This window comes from Convolutriloba macropyga, chromosome 12, assembly GCF_964194025.1.
Source record: "Convolutriloba macropyga chromosome 12, txConMacr16.3, whole genome shotgun sequence".
Taxonomy (NCBI): domain Eukaryota; kingdom Metazoa; phylum Xenacoelomorpha; order Acoela; family Convolutidae; genus Convolutriloba; species Convolutriloba macropyga.
In genome coordinates this window covers 15,589,054-15,608,894 of record NC_134479.1, presented here as the reverse complement: position 1 = coordinate 15,608,894, position 19,841 = coordinate 15,589,054, and the positions used below count along the sequence as shown (strand labels likewise).

Here is a 19,841-nt window from a genome sequence, read left to right as displayed (position 1 = left end):
TTTTTTTTAAATCAATTTATTGGAGTGATTTTTGAAGCGGGAAATGAAACGCGTGAAAAAATTTGGAGTGATTTTGGCGCTGAACAAAAGTGAAGAGCGGAGCAAAAAGAGAGTGGTTTTTGTTCATACCGCTGTTTTTGAGAGAGCGAGAAATTGATGTGTGAAAAAATTTTGTCTAAGCGAGCGAAATTTTTTTGTTCACGTGCGGCATTTTGAAGCAGTTTTTATCATTTATTTTGGTTAAGAGGTTTGATTATGATTTTGTTTTAATTTTAGGCTGGTTTCGGTAGTGGTTTGAAGGTTTCTGTAAATTCATATGAATTTTATGATAATTCGGAGGTTTTTTATGTATTTTGCTGATTTTCGGGCTAATTTTTGCGTTTTCTTGACGATTATTTTGTTTGACTGGTTCAAATGGGGATTGAAGAAACCCCTTCTACTTGAGCAATTTTATGATAACAATTGGTTACAGTTTTGTGGGTGAGAATCATTTTTTTGTTGAGAAATTTGACAAAAAAATAGCGAAAATTGGAACTATTTTTCTTAATTTTTTGCAGTTTTTCGTTTTTTTTTCTGTTTTTTGCTAAGTTTCTTTGCCTATTATGACTTGCCAGTTGTTTTGCGAGCATCTGGATACCCTTTTGGCGAATTTTTCTTTGGATTTATATGTTTTTGAAATATTAAAAAAATTTAGTAACTTTTTCCAGTTTTTCAGTGAAAGTTGTTTTTAAGAGCTATTTTTTTCATAATTTTAGCCTAAAGTATTTTTCTCAATATTCACAGAAGTGGTTTTTGTAAGTACTAGTTGTTTGGATGAAGTTATTTTGGCAGAGATAGTTTTTTCGGGATCTCAATTTATAACAAAATTTGATCAGATTTTTTATCATATTTTAACAGATTTGATTTTATTGTTTTTACTTTTTTGTTTCACGACTTTGTTTCAAGATAATCATAAATTAGTGAAGGCACGTTTTGTTTGATGAGTAGTTGGATGGCGTTTAAATGGATTTTCACTTCGAGTCGTTTCCGGAATTCTTCCGGCTATGTTTTTTTTTAAGATCTGTTCACACATTTTCATGATTTTTGAAGTCAAATTGGAGTAGTGATTTTGGTCACGCCGAAACAGGAAATGGAGCGAAAAAGCGAGTGGTTTTCGGCGTGAAATTTTTTCGCTCTAATTTTAAAGTAGAGTGAGAATACGGTGTTTGAACAAAAATTTGCTTTATCGGTAGTGGTTTTTTGTTCACATGCGGCAATTTATTTCACTTTAATTTTTACTGTTTTTTCGATTTTTTGGATCGGATTTTTTTCTAAATGGTTTTTCCAATCCATTCATAGTCCGTTCTAGGTCTAGTTTTCTGTTTAGTCAATGAAAATTCTTTGAATTGTACGTCAGGACTTGTCCTGCTATGTTTTTTTATTTCGTGACCTTTTGGACAGATTTAGTTTCTTGGAAGCCATTGTCTCTGTTTGCAACTGTCGTATTCTCTATGAAGTACATTTTTAGCTTGAGCCTGTGTCGGTGCTGCTTGGACATACAGCCCAAGTGACTGCTCTCTGTGTCTCCAATGACCCCAACTCACCTCTCTCCCTTTCTGGATGTCCACTTGGTGGTCCTAAGGTACGATATTGAACTTAATGAACGTTGACTATTCAAGTATACTATTATTCAACTAATCATTCAAAATATAATCAGTTTATTTTGGATACAATTAATCTGCAAAATATTTCTTAACAAGCTGGTCGCGTTCTTTTGCAGTCGCGATGTTTTGAGTTGATTTTATGCATCATTACATTGATCATCTGAAGTGAAAGATTTGACGTATAAGAAAAATACCTTTTTACCTTTTTTCGTGTTTCTTCCAGGGTACTTTTATCTCAGCGAGTGAGAATGGAGATGTATGCCTATGGGACCTCTCCGACGGAAGGTGTCTGGAGGTGAACAAATTCCAAGGTCATCACATAGGAATGCAGGTTTGTATGTGTCTACATTTCTTTCTACAGTTTTAACTCGTTTTGAGGATATTTTGACTACCAGCACGTCGAATATTGGGAGTAGGACCACGTGTCTTCATTGCTAATTGCTTATCGAATGCTTCATAATTAAAAGTATAATTGTTGTCGCATGGCGTATCAGCTTTGTTATTAAAAATCTTCCAAATGTAAATTTAAATTTTATAACCGTAAAAAGGTTTGGTTAAACGTTTAGTTTTTAAGAATCACTTTATTAACATGATTATTTTGGTGCTTATACTACAATTAGAAGTAAGTTCTTAAACCTTGTATCTTAGACCCTTTCCCTATTTACTTTCTCGTCAAGTTTGTTTTTGTTCCGGATTTCTCTTGATAAGTTGTTCCACTTTCTCAAAAAATTCTGAGCGCTGATTTAGAGTGACACTTCACTTAGATTTCACCTATTTTTCTTTTAAAAAAAGGATAATCTCATATTTTTCCAAGGTTTTGAAATACGCTTTTTTCGGATATTGACTGCTTTCTTTAGATTGAATAACTAATTAAATCAAACAACCTGAACAGGGAAATTTTCTAAATGGATAGTTCAGCAGGTAAAATTTCACAATAAAAGATTCTTTAAGCAGACAAATTTTTTGCGCAAATGGCAAACCTTAAATTTATTTGACTGTTTATTCTCTGAAGAGGTGAAACCGGCAAAGATATAGGCAAAAATTCCACTGAAATTTAAATGTTTCAATACAAGTGATTTATAAATGACAATTCTTGCTTTTGAAAGTTATTAGGTGTCCTACTAAAAAGATCGATCTAATAGCATTGGTCATTTGTTGCCAACTTTTTGTTTCGCTTTACTTCAAGTTTCAATTTTTTTTCTGAGTCATTAAGCGCAGATAACCACAACTGACCTTTATTGTATGATTTTTCAATTATTATGAATTTCCTCAATGGGCGATTGACAGTAACCTCGGTTTTGGCGCTGTTCATTGTTAACATAATTTTTAGAAAATATCGTTGGTTTTTAGAGGTCATTGTGTTTTGGAGTGAGGTACAATACATGTATTATTTCATTGAGGAACTTCTTTGCTTTTCATTTTTCCGAGAAATCGTTAAAATACAGTATAAAAATTAAGAATAAAATACAGTATAAATACAGAAATAAAACTCCAGAAAGAAATTACACAATAAAAATGTCATCGATGAAATGTCCCATCTGATTTTCAGAGTTACAGAAGTGAATGAGTGTTGTGGCTTGAAGTTTTATGTAATTGTTTCTGACTTTTGTTTTAAAACTGTTCTTAAAACAGTTTTTTTATTTGTGTGCGTAATAATTGGCGTTTTGTTGACAATAAAACAAGCTTTTAGTCTCAATAATGACAAGTATCACGAGACTTCTAGTGATGTTTTTTTAAGGTTGTACCTAACGTGTGTTTATGGTTATAGATAACGGTTTTTAACCAGCAGAACAATTTATCTTCTAACGTTTTGAAGATTTCTTAATCTTTCGTTCATTTTTAATCTTGCCTTATTCACCCGTCTTGATTTTTTATTCCCACCGGCTTAGTGAGAATAACAAACGTTGCCAACAGCGTTGTACTAATGATTGTGTGGAAGCAGTTTCAGTCAATTATCAATTTTTGAGTTTGAATTTAGAATCTGTCGTGGTAATTTTTATTCGTTTTCATAATTAGTTGTCTTCCTCGATCATCTCATCACTCGCCACGAAGTTAAGGTGCAATTTTTTTGGTGAAATCTACCGCTCAGAAGCTGAATTTGTGAGCGTGAGGTACTTTTTGCTACATTTTATATGGTTTTTAGTGCAATTGGGGCGTTGTTTTTCCAGCATGCTTGACTTACCGCACTCAGAAAAAAGGACTCCTGCACCCACTCAATAGATCTAAATTGAAGATACAAATTTAAATTGAAACTGAATAGAATTTACTCAAGCTAGATGCTTTTAAGATAATGTTACTCGAAAGACATTCTTGTTAGAATTTTCATTTGAAAAAAAAAATGATTTCTGAATCTCACTTTTTGTTTTGCAAAGTTGGGTGCTTACTCGTATCTCTTCTGGTTCGCCTCCAGTGTTTTTATGCCCCAGTTAATTTTTTAAATATGGTTCGTTATTATATGAAAATGTAGCACTTAAATATAGCAGTAAACGTTGTATGCTCACTAAGCTGAGAAGTTTATTTCCTAGACCCTGAATTTTACATTTTTGCCAATTGAGAAAAGTTTTAGCGTGTGATGCTCAAATCATTGAGATTTTTTAGGTTGAATGTTTTTGCACTTCAAATGCAGTGAAGACTTTTATGCAAGTCTTTGAAGTATCTATCTTGGTTTTCCTACGCCAAAAAGTTTTCTGATGAAGCAGTCAGGTTTTAGATTAAATCCGTCTTTTCTTTTTAGCTGTTCCCGCTAAAACCCACGGCTCAGCGGAAACATGATTCTATTTCAAAAATGTTTGCCTGTTTAAAGTTGAATCAGTATGGTTAAGTTTCTGCTAAAACAAAAAGTGCCTATTCTGTCAAAACAGTAAACGTTTTTTGACGTGCTTTAGTTTTGTGTTGGACCTTATCCGCCTTGCACAGACTCAAGTGAGCCTTCTTCATGTATATGATGATTTTCTGACCTAATGATTCCTGAATAATGAATTTCTTCACCTGAATTCAAAATTAAGAGTTGTTGTTTTGTTTTATTCGTAAACTGATGTTACTATATAATGACAACGTTCTCTCTTTGTACTATTTGATGATGAAATGACGCCTTGATTCCTGACATACCAATTTCTTCAACTGAATGAAGCCTGTATATACGGAGAGCGTAAGATCTTGGTTTAAATATTCAGAAAACTATTCTGAATATTGTTTTTAGTTGCTCTCGAACAAAGCATTCTTTCTCTCGAGTCATTATTGTAAACGTCTGTGTCTTTTCCATGCAAAAATTTTGGCTTGCCCGTTTTTGTACTTTTGTTCCAGAAAGTTATTGTTACAGCTGAGTGGATAAGATGTCAGATTGTGGTCCTGGAGGGCGCGGGTTCAAACCCTATGAGAATTTTTTGTCACCATAAAAACTTCTACGCTACATACCCTAAATTAAATTGCGACCGCCTGTCGTTCAAGAGCAATTCATCCGACGATAGTTGAGTAATTTTTAGTTTTGTAAATGTAATAGTAACGTCCTAAAGTCCGTTTCATATGTAATTGATATATTCCCCTTTTTTACTATGATCTTTTCATTTCGTGCTATAGTTTCATGGCCATATATAAATTGATCTCACTGCCTGATTAAGATGAGACAATATATATATTTATCTTATTAATATCCTGTAAACTTTCTCGGGTTTTTTTGCTATAAAAACCACTTTGTTATCTTTTGTGTAATTGATTTTCCCATTACAGAGGAATTTGTAATAGTGCTAACCAGTACCTATATTTTGATTTTACATTTTTGAATGTTCACTTTATTCGTCCGGCACGAGCCAGCATGCGCCAGGAGTTTTGTTTATCTTGAGTTAATCTTGATATGCATTTGTTTTTTTATTACTCAAATTTAAATACGGCCTCAGAGTCTTACAAAAATTAAGCTGGATAACACACGCAAAAATTGAGTTGAAATTCAGTTAACGAAATTTCAGTCTTGGATTGAATTGATTTTCAATTGGAATTCTTACAGAGCTGTCGGTGCTGCAGCGAGAGGAAACTTGAACCGCTCGGGCCTCGTGTAGCAAAAGATGAAAAGATTTTTTAATAAGACAAAGGACAGGATAAATAATAGGCAACTTTATCAGCGTGAGACATTACCTCAACAAATTTAGAGTATTCATACAATAAGCTCCAGAGTCACATTACATGGTGACAGGAGTGTAGAAAGTTGATTAATCTTGACCTTACACTCTTCTTAAGGAAGCTCCAACATCAAAAAATACTTGTGCAGAAGCACGCTCCGCCTTGAAGAGAATTTCCTCGCCATATTTTTTTCTCAGATATACCAAAGGTTACAAAGATAGAGTTATTGCGATGATAGCTCTGGGATGTGATGGTATCTGAGGATAAAAGCTTTTCTATTAGTAAACGAAATTGAATTGGATACGCTTCTTGATTTAGGTGCTTTGAAGTTCCAGTTTTCTGATATATCGAGAAGTGGCGAACTTAGCAACTTAAGTTAAAACTTCGATATATAAAAAAAATTTTCTTACCTGATGTCTGGTGAAGTGAAATTAAATAATGGCTTCTAATTTGAACCGAATCGTCGATTCAAATTTGTTCATAACACAAGTTTATCAGTGTACATAAACCATAAAGTTGTGTGATAGATTCGACCTTCCCACCCCAGATATGACCGGAAACTCTCCGACCCTCCCAGTAGATAGAAATGACATGTTCTCATGTAGGGAGAACAATGTGTTAAGTGCAAAAAACTGCACTAGTACTTGCCATATACGGCAAGGGGAAAAACTTGTTCGCAACTAAGGTGTAAATTAACCCATATCAGTTTATCTATATCTAGACGGATCTGTAAATTTTCTTACTGATACGGACTATAAATACCTGTGAAATTTTGTACATTTAGGCCATTTTGAATTCAATTATTAAAATAATAAAATTCTTGTTACTCGTGCTCGCGACCACGACAATGGTGTCCAGACCACCAAACGACCGACAAACTTTGGATCTGCAAAATGCTGAATCCTGTACTGCGTGGATCATGTCGTTTGTGGCCAAATGTCGTGCAGAGTAGAAAGAAGATAAAATCAACACGGACGGTACGATCGTGGACCTACAGTTAACAAATCTCTCTCTTAGTATATGCGGCGAGGACGCACTTCTTAAACTTAGGAGCCTTTTGAGCCCTAAAAAATTGTTAGACACTCCTTTTAAAGAGATCAGACCAGCTATTCAAAACTATATTTCCCCTAAAGAGAGAGTAGAAACGGCAGAGAGGGCTAAGTTTCTGTCCCTTGTCCAAGGCGCTGGAGAATCTGACGACAATTTTCTAGCGCGCCTCAGAGAAGAATCACGTTATTGTGACTTCGAAAAACTTAAAACAGTAACCAACCCTGAGGGAGAACTGATAAAAATTAAATTTATCTCGGGTTTGAGAGACCCTGAGGCCAAATTAAAACTATTAGACGGCATTAAAACTAAGCCAACGATGTCTGTCTGAAATGACAGAAAGCTTACAGTTCAGAAGTCAAGCAATGTCTTTTGCGCGTTCCTCAACAGGTTATAGACCATTTCCAATAAAAGAAGTGGGATACAACTTCAAAAATACCTTCAGAAAACCTAGTGAAAAGTTCACTGGTAATAAAGGTAATGGCAACTTTTGTAATTGATGTGGAGGTAAGCCACACAGTAGCAAGCCGTGTCCGGCCTTGAACAAGAAATGTAACACCTGTGAAAAGATGGGGCACTTTTCAAAAATGTGCAGAAGTAAAACCCAGCCTAAGTCAGGTAAGTCTGACCAGCACAACTTCTGCGAGGAAGAAGGTAAGTTGTCTGGTCAATCATCATCCGAAATGGAGATGGGAATGTACTATACACGGGAAAACGTGTTTACCATGTCGATGACAAGGGAGTACATTACAGTAAAGGACCATAAAATAAAAATGCAAGTTGATACAGGTGCTGATAGCACCGTGATATCATCATTAATCTGGACTGAGCTTAGTAAACCTCAGTTAAATGGGAAAGTCTGACGTCTTGGGGCCTTTGACGGTCATCAACTGACGCTTCTGGGATCACTAACATGTGATGTTGATTGGAACGGAAGCAAGTATAGGCAGCAACAACTAGCGGTTGTGCAATCCGACAAAAAATTTGGGCTACTTGGGAGAGACATACTACCTCAAGAAGGCATCAATGCAGTGAGTGATGAAAGACTACCTGCAGTCAAAGGATACAAAGCGCATGTGAAACTCATACCGGAATCACAGCCAATGTTCTGCAAAGCCAGAAAGATACCTCTACATCTCCAAGACAGGGTCAAAGAGAAGCTTGAGACAATGGTACGACAGGGCATCCTGGAGCCAGTACAACCTGATGAGGTCACAAATGCATCACCAGTAGTGCGGCAGTTGAAGAAAAATGGAGCGCTGAGACTATTTGTGGACCTGAAAGTTCACATCAATAGCAAAGTTATGGACGAGGACTATCCAATCCCAGACATGCAGACCATTTTCCATAATCTCCATGGGGCCTCTTACTTTGGAAAAATTGACTTATCAGATGCATACTATCAAATTGAGCTGGACGAGGATGCGAAAGAAATATGCGCAATCAACACATCGTAGGGATTGTTCAAGATGTGCAGGCTTCCTCAGGGACTTAAGAACTCTTCATCAATCTTCCAGAATTTCATTGAGTCAACTCTCAAAGGAATCAAGGGTGTGGTCATCTTCCAAGACGATGTCCTGGTGTATGGAACAACACAGGATCAATACGAGAAACGAATGCTTGCAGTCAAGAGTCGGCTACGTGAAAAAAATTTCACCATCAATGAGAAATCCAACTCAAAACCAGTTTCAAGCGTAAGTTTTCTTGGTTACTCTTTCCAAAGAAGGAATAGCACCCGATCCTAAACATGTTGAGAAAATCAAAAAAGCAAAACCGCCATTAAACATGAAACAACTCGAGTCCCTTGTCGGCTCAGCAAATTTTTATGGTCGAATGATACCGGATTTTGCAACAAAAATGTTACCCTTAAGCGAAATGCGAAAAGAATTCAGATAGGAAAAGGAAGAGCAAAATGCTTTTGAAAACATCAAAAACGAGTTATGTGCTAACCCTCTTGTACAACCTTACAGCTTGACGAAGGAAGCAAACGTGACAACAGACGCCTCAGAGAAAGCTATAGGCGGGTCACTCACAAGAAGGACATCCTCTTATCTACGTCTCGATGTAGTTGTCACAAGCCGAACAAAATTACTCCAATATTGAGCGAGAGGCACTTGCAATCGTCTTTGTGGTCACAAGATTGAAACAAATCCTGCTCGGAAGAACGTTCACTCTACAGACTGACCACAAATCTCTCAAATGTCTCCTCGCCCCAGGCGAAGAAATTCCGAAAACAGCATCAGCAAGAATTACGAGATGGGTTATAGCGCTGATGGGATTTGACTTCGAATTGAAATATACACCCGGAGAACAGATCCCCATGCTGATGCCTTGAGCAGACTAGACTTTGACGACGACGATGACAATGATCGAGTCTGCTTTGCTCTTGACAACATTTATTTCGTCCAATCCGACCTGGTGACCCAGTCAGACATCAAAACTGAGCTGGGATGGAATCGACTCTTTCAAGATGTCATCAAACGAATAAAAAGCGTCATCTGGAAACAGTGCTCAGAAGCAGAGAAAGGATTTGAACAACAGAAAGACGCCTTGACCGTTCACAATGGAATCATCTTTCAAGGAGTTGTGCCTTTCATTTCACCCAAACTAAGACCCATCGTGATGGCCAAAGCTCATGAGACTCACCCAGGCAAAAATGCAACTGAAATAGCAGTTCGAATGATGGCTTGGTGACCCGGCATCAGTCAAGATATTCTTCCTTATGTTAGTAAATGTAAGGAATGTCAAGAAAACAGGCCTAGCCTGGGGAAAACAGTATCTATTTGGCCGGAAGCTGAAGTTTGGGAAAGACTCCACATTGACTGGGGCTACGTTAAGGATCAAGGTAATATCTTAGTGATAGTAGATGCGGGATCAGGTTGGATAGAAGCCTTCCCTGCGGGAAATAGAACCTCAAACAGTGAAGGTGCACTTGAGTCAAATCGTTGCAAGATTTGGGTTACCAAGAATATTAGTATCAGACAATGGTCCTGAATTTGTGAGCAGTGACCTAAAGCAATGGTGTGAATCACTGGGGATTAAAAAGATGGAATCTCCCATCTACCAGCCAAGAGCAAATGGGATTGCCGAACAAGCGGTCCAAACAGTGAAACGGGCTATTCAAGCCTGGAGTCCAAATCTGAATGTGTCATTTGGCGCTTTCCTACAGCAGGCTTTGATGACACATCGGAATACTTCCAAGACGCGGGGTAAAACTCCTGTAGAACTGCTACTGGGACGCAAAGTAAGACTTCCAGCAGTCACTGATTTTGATCTGTGTGAACGAGTCCTCTTCAAACCGACAAACAGTTCACCAACGGTTCCAGCTACTTTCATTATCCGTAAAGCAATGAACACTTCGTTCATTCAGCCGGAGAATTCAAACAAGACAGTGCTTGTTAGTGACAACCAAATTGCACGGCTGGAACCTGACGACATCAAGACTGAATCTACTGACTCACAGTCTGAGAGCAGTAGGGACGACATAGTCGTGGCATCACCCAACTCTACTGAAGAAATCTCAGTAGTTGAAGGGGAACAACCTTCAGTGGCCACAAAAACTTCAAGCAGAAATAAAAAAAACAACCAGAAAGATTTGGAGAAGCTATTCCTACAAACTTGCTTAAAAAGGAGGGAGGATGTGATATATCGAGAAGTGGTGAACTTAGCAAATTAAGTTAAAACTTCGATATATAAAGAAATCTTTTTTACCTGATGTTTGGTGAAGTGAAATTAAATAATGGCTTCTAATTTGAAACGAATCGTCGATTCAAATTTGTTCATACCACAAGTTTATCAGTGTACATAAACCATAAATTTGTGTGATAGATTCGACCTTCCCACCACCAGATATAATCAGAAACTAACTCTCCGACCATCCCAGTAGTTAGAAATGACATGTTCTCAGGTAGGGAGAACAATGTGTTAAGTGCAAAAAAACTGCACTAGTACTTGCCATATACGGCAAGGGGAAACACTTGTTCACAACTAAGGTGTAAATTAACCCATATCAGTTTATCTATATCTAGACGGATCTGTAAATTTTCTTACTGATACGGACTATAAATACCTGTGAAATTTTGTACATTTAGGCCATTTTGAATTCAATTATTAAAATAATAAAATTCTTGTTACTCGTGCTCGAGACCACGACAAGTTTATTTTAAAGTGAATATTGCAATTGGTAACTTGCAATCCGTTTTTCATTTTAGCTCCTCATGGATATCAGGGATTACTGTCTAAAAATTAGTAATTCGTTCCTTATCATTCTTCCGATTCTATTTTATTTGAATTCCTCCTCCATCTACTTTGAAGAGTAAACAGTAAAATGTGCTATGGAGTTACACAACCCACATCACACACACACAAACACACACACACACAGAGAGAGAGAGAGAAGAACGGAAAAGAGAGCGGAACCTAGTGGTAACTGTCAGACAAATAAACGGAAAACTGTCAGTCAAATTTCAAATTATAAAAACTTTGTTTTAATTTGAAATGCCTTCATGATTTAAACAATACACAAATCCTCCCTATTGTTAAGAACTGCCGCTACTCAAAATAATTTGAAGAACAGACAGATTGTATTCTGATTATATTCAATTTGCCAGCGCCCTATCAGACACACTGGCAACCTCAATAGTGGTTAGTGCTTTTTTGCCTCCGACAAAAAGCATGGAAATAGTGTTTTTAACCCACGACTCTTAATGATAAACGTGTTTAGTTCTCTGTGCAACAAAAACGTTGAGGCAAAAGCTCGCGAGTTCAATGAGTTTAGATATCTTATGAGTCACGGCTATGATATTGATTTGGATGATTTTGAAACTCCACTCACCGTAATTTTAATCTTGTTTAATAATAGCATTGAATAAATTTTCCTAGCTTTTGATTTTGTTAGAAAATTCTTTTGTTATGTTTAGGTATTAGAAGTGGCTAATTCAGTATAATAGACAGGAGTATAAATTTTTCAGGCGCTAGTTTTTTTCAAACACTTGGGTGGTCTCAAATTGTGTTGTGAATGTTGTAGAGATTGCCAGTGCGTGAACACAGTGGGATTAGGGTTCTGTTGTATGGGTACTACAATGACATCTACGTCATAGACGGGTGTTCCCTCACTCACCTGTACTCTCTGTCTTCCCGTCTCTCTCCTGATTGGATATCAGCTGTTACTCTTGTCCGACCAATTGTTCAAGCAGGTCAGAGAATATGCCAAATCACAACGACTGAAACAGAACTGTTTGTGATAGTTTTTTTCTAACTATGTGATGAGCTTCAACAATATGTAGAGGATTGTTTGAAAGGTTTGGTTATTTATTCAGCTGATGCCACAGTAATCTCGGATTCAAGTATTTTCAACTATAATCGAAACTTATATGGAATTACGTATATTTGACCTCACAGTATTGGGAAATATTGTTTGATTTTTAGTGGGCGATTAGATATCTGAATGTTCATTTAAAGGTTGTATTTATCTTTATCTCTATTTAATGCATAATTAATTGCTCTTGAACGCAGTTCATAGCAATTATTGTAAACGTGTGTGTCTTTTTTATGCAAAATTTTCGCTTGACGGTTTTGACTTTTCGAATGACTTTTACGCCCTTGACTTTTTGCATTTCGAGTGATCTAAAATTCTCTCTCAATCGCAATTTCAAGCAGCTGAACTCAATTGGCGGCAATTTAATACTAAAAGTCTAATGAAAAGTGCGCCGAAACTGATGTCATTTTTCACTTTAAATCTTAATAGTGGTATATGTTAACCTCTAATGTGGTTATTTGAAGCCCACTATAGAACTTCGTAGTCCCATTTAGGCTACCCCTCCCTCCCTCCCTCCCCCCCCCCCCCCCCCGACTGAAGCAGTCTGCAATTGATTAGAGCTCCCCACTAGTCGTTCAAGAGCAATTCTTCCGACGTTTAGTTGGTTATGTTTTTTCGTTTATTTAGTGTTTATTATTTTAACCTGAATTGTTTTTTATTAAAAACAAACGTTCTGAAAGACCTTTTTCGCTAATGGGTGACTATTGAAAGGTTTTCGAAATGTGAATTATAAAAAAAATCTGTTGTGGGACAGGAAAGTTGAAAGTGCGTATGGTTGATTCGCCTGAGAAGTGGGACGGAGTTCGAAAGCGTCCCACTCTGAGGCAAATTACCCTGGAAGCTGGAAACGATGACTCGACAGGTGATTCATCAGAGAAGGATACAGATAATGAAAATCTGCCGTTTCCAATGTCAAGGTCAGCCACACGAGCTATCGAAAAATTGTCGACAATTGAGTTCTAACTATGATCATTGGTTATCATTTATTGTCAAGACTGAAAGACACATGTCTGTTCGCAACTGCCAGATGATTGCATTTCATCACTTCCAAGGTGTTGATCATACCTGGTTTCATCCAAGCCAGTCAAACTTGTTCGCATACAAATTGAACATAAAAGCTGTCAGTACTTAACATAATTTCCTGTTTACAATTACAAACATTTCACATAATTTATTTCAAAAATTGCTTAGGAAAAATTTACCTATGTTTCGGAAAACATATGTATATGTTCATTTTACCTCACCCCCCTTTTTGAAATGGGCTACCTAATTTTTGTGAGAAAATTGGCTAATAGCATAGCCTGAATTTGATGACACTTTGACTCATTGAATCCTGAATTTTGAATTTCTTCAACTGATGCGAGTTTTATGAATATTGAAACTGAGCTATTGCTTTTAATGATTTTGTAACAAAATGATAATTTGAAAATATATTGAAGCAAGAAGGTTTTGCCATCTGGATCGCGTGATATTCTGATTAGTGTTGACAATTTTTCTTGAACTTTTTAGGTAGGAAATCCTTGACAGAACTCTGATCTATGGAAATATATTTCTCCTTATTAGTATTCAGTGGTTTTGTAGTTCCCTCGTGGTTTACTTTTTTAACTGGAAATAACATTTTCAAGCCGCTGACGAGACACTGACTCATTGATTCTTGAGTTTTGAATTTCTTCAAATGATATGTATTCTTTTATAGTGCCATAGACTTGAAGTTTATTGTAGTGAATTCGTTTTATAATAGCCGCACAACGATAGCTGGGGCTATTATTGGCCTTCTCTTGGTTTTTTTTATTTCGTCGTCATGATTTTTGTTACGACCATATGACGTCACAGCCACTTTTTGTTCATTCGTTCCTGCAATTTCAACTGAATTGCATGGGTGACGTCATTTTTCGCTCTTAGTGGAGCGAGTTTTTTTGTTCATGCGCGTGATTAAATTTTTAGTCACACTTGACTTACCTCACTCTCAAAAATGACTTCCTCAATTTGAAATTGACTTTTATTTACTTTAATTCAAAGAGATAAGGTCAAATATGTGTGTGTCACTCTAAATGAAGGTTATTTGAGATCAGCTAATAGGGGCAGCAATAACTTATACAGATTTTTAATCAAAATATAACAGATCAGCCTTCAATGAAAAAGACCGAATTTTTTTGGTCTGTCTTTTTTACTATTTTTTAGACTGCCGATCTACAAATCTATTGCGGCTATTTTCTGGCAATCTGCCAGCTATTTTTATTAGAGTTGCACATTTTCTGGAATGACCTTTTTTAAAAAGAATACATTTAAATTCTTGGCGACGTCTCAATGAATGCAATTCTTGCCTTTATCGGAATTTAATAATTTTTTCAGTTTGATGCGAGTTTTATGAATATTGAAACTGAGCTAGTGTTTTAAAGATTTTGTAACAAAATGATAATTTGAAAATTTATTGAAGGCAGAGAATTTTGCGATTTTCCGTATCTCGATCACGTGATATACTGACTATTGTTGACAAATTTTCTCAAAGTTTCCAATTAGTAAGTCATTGACAGAACTGTGATCCATAGAAATATATTTCTCCTTAATAGTATCAAGTGGGTTTTGTAGTTCCTTCGTGTTTTACTTTTTTCAACTGGAAATACCATTTTCATGCCGCTGACAAAACACTGACTTAATGCTTCTTCAACTGTTGAATTTCTTCAACTGAAATATATTCTTTTATAGTGCCATGTACCTGCAGTGTATTGTAGTGAATTCGTTTTATTGTTAGTCTTGCACGTTTTCTGGAACGACCTTTTTTAAATCCATTTAATTTCTTGGAGCCATCTCAATATATAAATCTCTTGCTACTTAATCATCTATAAAGAGCATTTTAATCAAGTTCGAATATCGTGCCTACCATGCGTTGCAGTGAACCTTCGTTTGAAGTGAACCTTCGTTTTTGTCAATTTTGTCACGCATTAGACTAGGAAAGCGTGCATTTGGTATTTGATTCTGAGAAACTTATGCGCAAATCTGTTTATACCAGTGAGTTGGTTGCTACTTTAACTTCTAGGTAAAATTTTAATTTTGTGTTTATTATATTGTTTAATTTGATTTAATTATTCGATTTATCAAATGACTAGGTTTTAATTTAGAGTAGTTTTGTTTTTATTTAGAAAGTTAGCTAATAGATTACAGCTGATGACATGTTGACCTAGTGATTCCTGAATTTTGAATTTCTTCGACTCATTGATAGGATCTTGATCAAGTCATCGTTGGTACAAGCTTCATTTTCAGTATTCTATTAGAAAATTGCACTTGTTTTTTTGGTGTATTCCCTACCTAAGACTTTACTGGAGTTTCAGGTTGAGAAGAGTGTTATGAATAATGAAACATAGCTATTTTTTTGCTTTTGTAACAAAATGATAATTTGGAAATATGAAGCAATAGGATTTTGAAATTTTGTGTATCTGTATCACGTGATATTCGAATTAGTGTTGACTGTTCTTCTTGAACTTTTAAGGTATTAAATCCTTGATAGAACACTTGTCTATGGAATATATTTCTCCTTAATAGTATTCATTGGGTTTTGTTCCATCGTGGTTTACTTCTTAAACTGGAACTACCATTTTCTTGCCGCTGATGAGACACTGACTTAATGAATCTGGAGTTTTGATTTTATTCAACTGATATGTAATCTTTTATTTTTCCATGAACTTGAAGTTTATTGTATTGAACTGGTTTTATTCTTAGTCTTGCAATTTTTCATGGGATGAGCATTTCAAAAAAATCTCATCAAATTCTTGGAAAACTCTCATTTTATGAATCTCTTGCCACTAAAAAGATCTATAAAGAGCAGAATAATAAACTTCGAATATCTTGCTTACCATGCGTTCATAATTGAAGTGAACCTTCGTTTTTTTATCAGTTTTGTCACACATTAGAACGAAAGTGTGCATTTGGAATTTGATTGAGAAAATCATGCGCAATCTGTTTATACCAGTGAGTTGGTTGCTCCTTGTACTTCTATGTGAAATTTTACTTTTATATCTATTATATTGTTTAATTTGGTTTAGTTGTTCGATTTTTCAAATGATGAGGTTTTAGTTTTGAGTTCTTTTGTTTTTATTTAGAAAGTCAGCTAATAGATTTCATCTGATGACATGTTGAGTTATTGATTCCTGAATTTTGAATTTCTTCGACTCATTGATAGGATCTTGATCAAGTCATCGTTGGTACAAGCGTCATTTTCAGTATTATATTAGAAAATTGTCTTGGTGTATTCCCTACCTAAGACTTTATTGTCAGATTTTTTTTTCAGATTGATACGAGTTTTATGAATATTGAAACTGAGCTAGTTTTTTGATTTTGTAACAAAATGATAATTTGGAAATATTATTAAGCAATAGGATTTTGAAATTTTGTGTATCTGGATCACGTGATATTCGGATTAGTGTTGACAGTTCTTCTTGAACTTTTAAGGTAGTAACTCCTTGACAGAACTCTGGTCTATGGAAATATATTTCTCCTGAATAGTGTTCATTGGGTTTTGTTCCATCGTGGTTTACTTCTTAAACTGGAACTACCATTTTCTTGCCGCTGATGAGACACTAACTTAAAGATTCCGGAGTTTTGATTTTCAACTGATGTAATCTTTTGTATTTCCACGAACTTGAAGTTTATTGTATTGAATTGGTTTTATTCTTAGTCTTGCATTTTTTCATGGGATGAGCATTTCAAAAAAAAATCTCATCAAATTCTTGGAAAACTCTCATTTTATGAATCTCTTGCCACTAAAAAAATCTATAAAGAGCAGAATAATAAACTTCGAATATCTTGCTTACCATGCGTTGCATAATTGAAGTGAACCTTCGTTTTTTATCAATTTTGTCACAAATTAGAACGAAAGTGTGCATTTGGAATTTGATTCTGAGAAATTCATGCACAAATCTGTTTATAACTGTGAGTTGGTTGCTCCTTGTACTTCTAGGTGAAATTTTACTTTTATAACTATTATATTGTTTAATTTGGTTTAGCTGTTCGATTTTTCAAATGATTAGGTTTTAGTTTTGTTCTTTTGTTTTTTTTTAGAAAGTTAGCTAATAGATTACAGCTGATGACATGTTGACTTATTGATTCCTGAATTTTGAATTTCTTCGACCAATTAATAGGATGCTGACCAAGTCATCGTTGGTACAAGCCTCTTTTTCAGCATTCTATTCGAGAATTGCACTTGTTTTTTTGTGTATTCCCTACCTAAGAATTTATCAGTTTCAGATTTTTTTTCAGATTGATACGAGTTTTATGAATATTGAAACTGAGCTATTTTTTTGATTTTGGAACAAAATGATAATTTGAATATATATTGAAGCAATAGGTTTTTAAAATTTTGTGTATCTGGATCACGTGATATTCGGATTAGTGTTGACAATTCTTCTTGAAATTTTAAGGTAGTATTCAGTGGGTTTTGTTCCTTCGTGGTTTAGTTTTTAAACTGGAACTACTATTTTCATGCCGCTGATGAGGCACTGACTTAATGATTCTGGAGTTTTGATATTATTCAACTGAAATGTAGTCTTTTATAGTTCCATGAACTTGAAGTTGAATGTAGTGAACTGGTTTTATTCTTAGTCTTGCACTTTTTCTGGGATGAGCATTTCAAAAAAATCTCATCAAGTTCTTGGAAACATCTCAATTTATTAATCTCTTGCCACAAAAAAGATCTAAATAGCAGAATAATAAACTTCGAATGTCCTAATTACCATGCGTTGCATAATTGAAGTGAGTTTTCGTTTTTATCAATTTTGTCACACATTAGAACTAAAGTGTGCATTTGGAAATGGATTCTGAGAAACTTAATCTGTTTATACAAGTGAGTTGTTGCTTCTTGTACTTCTAGGTGAAATTTTACTTTTATAACTATTATAATCTTTAATTTGGTTTAGCTGTTCGATTTTTCAAATGATTAGGTTTTGTTTTTGAGTTCTTTTGTTTTTATTTAGAAAGTTAGCTAATTGATTAGAGCTGATGACATATTGACTTATTGATTCCTGAATTTTGATTTTCTTCGACTGATTAATAGGATGTTGACCAAGTCATCGTTGGTACAAGCGTCATTTTCAGCAATCTATTAGAAAATTGCACTTGTTTTTTTGTGTATTCCCTACCTAAGAATTTATCGGGGTTTCAAATTTTTTTTTCAGATTCATACAAGTTTTAAGAATATTGAAACTGAGCTATTTTTTTGTAGCAAAATGATAATTTGAAAATATGAAGCAATAGGATTTTTGAAGCCATAGGATTTTATTGCTTCAAAAATCCTATGATAATTTGAAAAAATGATAATTTGAAGCAATAGGATTTTAAAATTTTGTGTATCTGGATCACGTGATATTTGGATAAGTGTTGACAGTTCTTCTTGAACTTTTAAGGTAGTAAATCCTTGACAGAACTCTGATCTTTGGAAATATATTTCTCCTTAATAGTATTCAGTGGCTTTGTTCCTTCGTGGTTTAGTTTTTAAACTGGAACTACCATTTTCATGCCGCTGATGAGACACTGACTGAATGATTCTGTAGTTTTGATCTTATTCAACTGATATGTAGTCTTTTATAGTTCCATGAACTTGAAGATGAATGTAGTGAACTGGTTTTATTCTTAGTCTTGCACTTTTTCTGGGATGAGCATTTCAAAAAAAAATCTCATCAAGTTCTTGGGAACATCTCAATTTATCTCTTGCCACAAAAAAGATCTAATTAGCAGAATAATAACCTTCGAATATCTTGCTTACCATGCGTTGCATAATTGAAGTGATTCTTCGTTTTCATCAACTTGGTCGCACATTAGAACGAAAGTGTGCATTTGGAATTTGATTCTGAGAAACTTATGCGCAAATCTTTATAACAGTGAGTTGGTTGCTCCTTGTACTTCCAGGTGAAATTTTACTTTTATAACTATTATTTTGTTTAATTTGGTTTAGCTGTTCGATTTTTCAATTGATTAGGTTTTAGTTTTGAGCACTTTTGTTTTTATTTAGAAAGTTAGCTGATAGATTACAGCTGATGACATGTTGACTTATTGATTCCTGAATTTTGAATTTTTTCACTGGATTGATAGGATCTTGATCAAGTCATCGTTGGTACAAGCGTCATTTTCAGTATTCTATTAGAAAAATAGCACATTTTGTTTTTGTGTATTCGCTACCTACGCATTTATCGGAATTTTAGTATTTTATAGAAGTTTATTGTATTGAATTGGTTTTATTCTTAGTCTTGCATTTTTTCATGGGATGAGCATTTCAAAAAAATCTCATCAAATTCTTGGAAAACTCTCATTTTATGAATCTCTTGCCACTAAAAAGATCTATAAAGAGCAGAATAATAAACTTCGAATATCTTGCTTACCATGCGTTCATAATTGAAGTGAACCTTCGTTTTATCAGTTTTATCACACATTAGAACGAAAGTGTGCATTTGGAATTTGATTGAGAAACTCATGCGCAATCTGTTTATACCAGTGAGTTGGTTGCTCCTTGTACTTCTAGGTGAAATTTTACTTTTATAACTATTATATTGTTTAATTTGGTTTAGCTGTTCGATTTTTCAAATGATTAGGTTTTAGTTTTGTTCTTTTGTTTTTTTTTAGAAAGTTAGCTAATAGATTACAGCTGATGACATGTTGACTTATTGATTCCTGAATTTTGAATTTCTTCGACCAATTAATAGGATGCTGACCAAGTCATCGTTGGTACAAGCCTC

General features: G+C 35.0%; 1 protein-coding gene across 2 annotated transcripts in view; it reads left to right on the top strand.

The window, feature by feature from the left end:
• Positions 1–19,841, top strand: part of LOC142350668 (WD repeat-containing protein 7-like) — a 134,740-nt gene that overhangs the window by 561 nt on the left and 114,338 nt on the right. Inside the window, exons 2-5 of one of the 2 annotated variants that reach the window (XM_075402594.1) lie at positions 1,508–1,621; positions 1,867–1,974; positions 11,830–11,998; positions 12,875–13,037. In XM_075402594.1, the coding sequence (XP_075258709.1) occupies positions 1,508–1,621; positions 1,867–1,974; positions 11,830–11,998; positions 12,875–13,037 (554 nt within the window). The remainder of the gene's footprint in view (positions 1–1,507; positions 1,622–1,866; positions 1,975–11,829; positions 11,999–12,874; positions 13,038–19,841) is intronic. The other variant, XM_075402596.1, reaches the window with a different exon arrangement.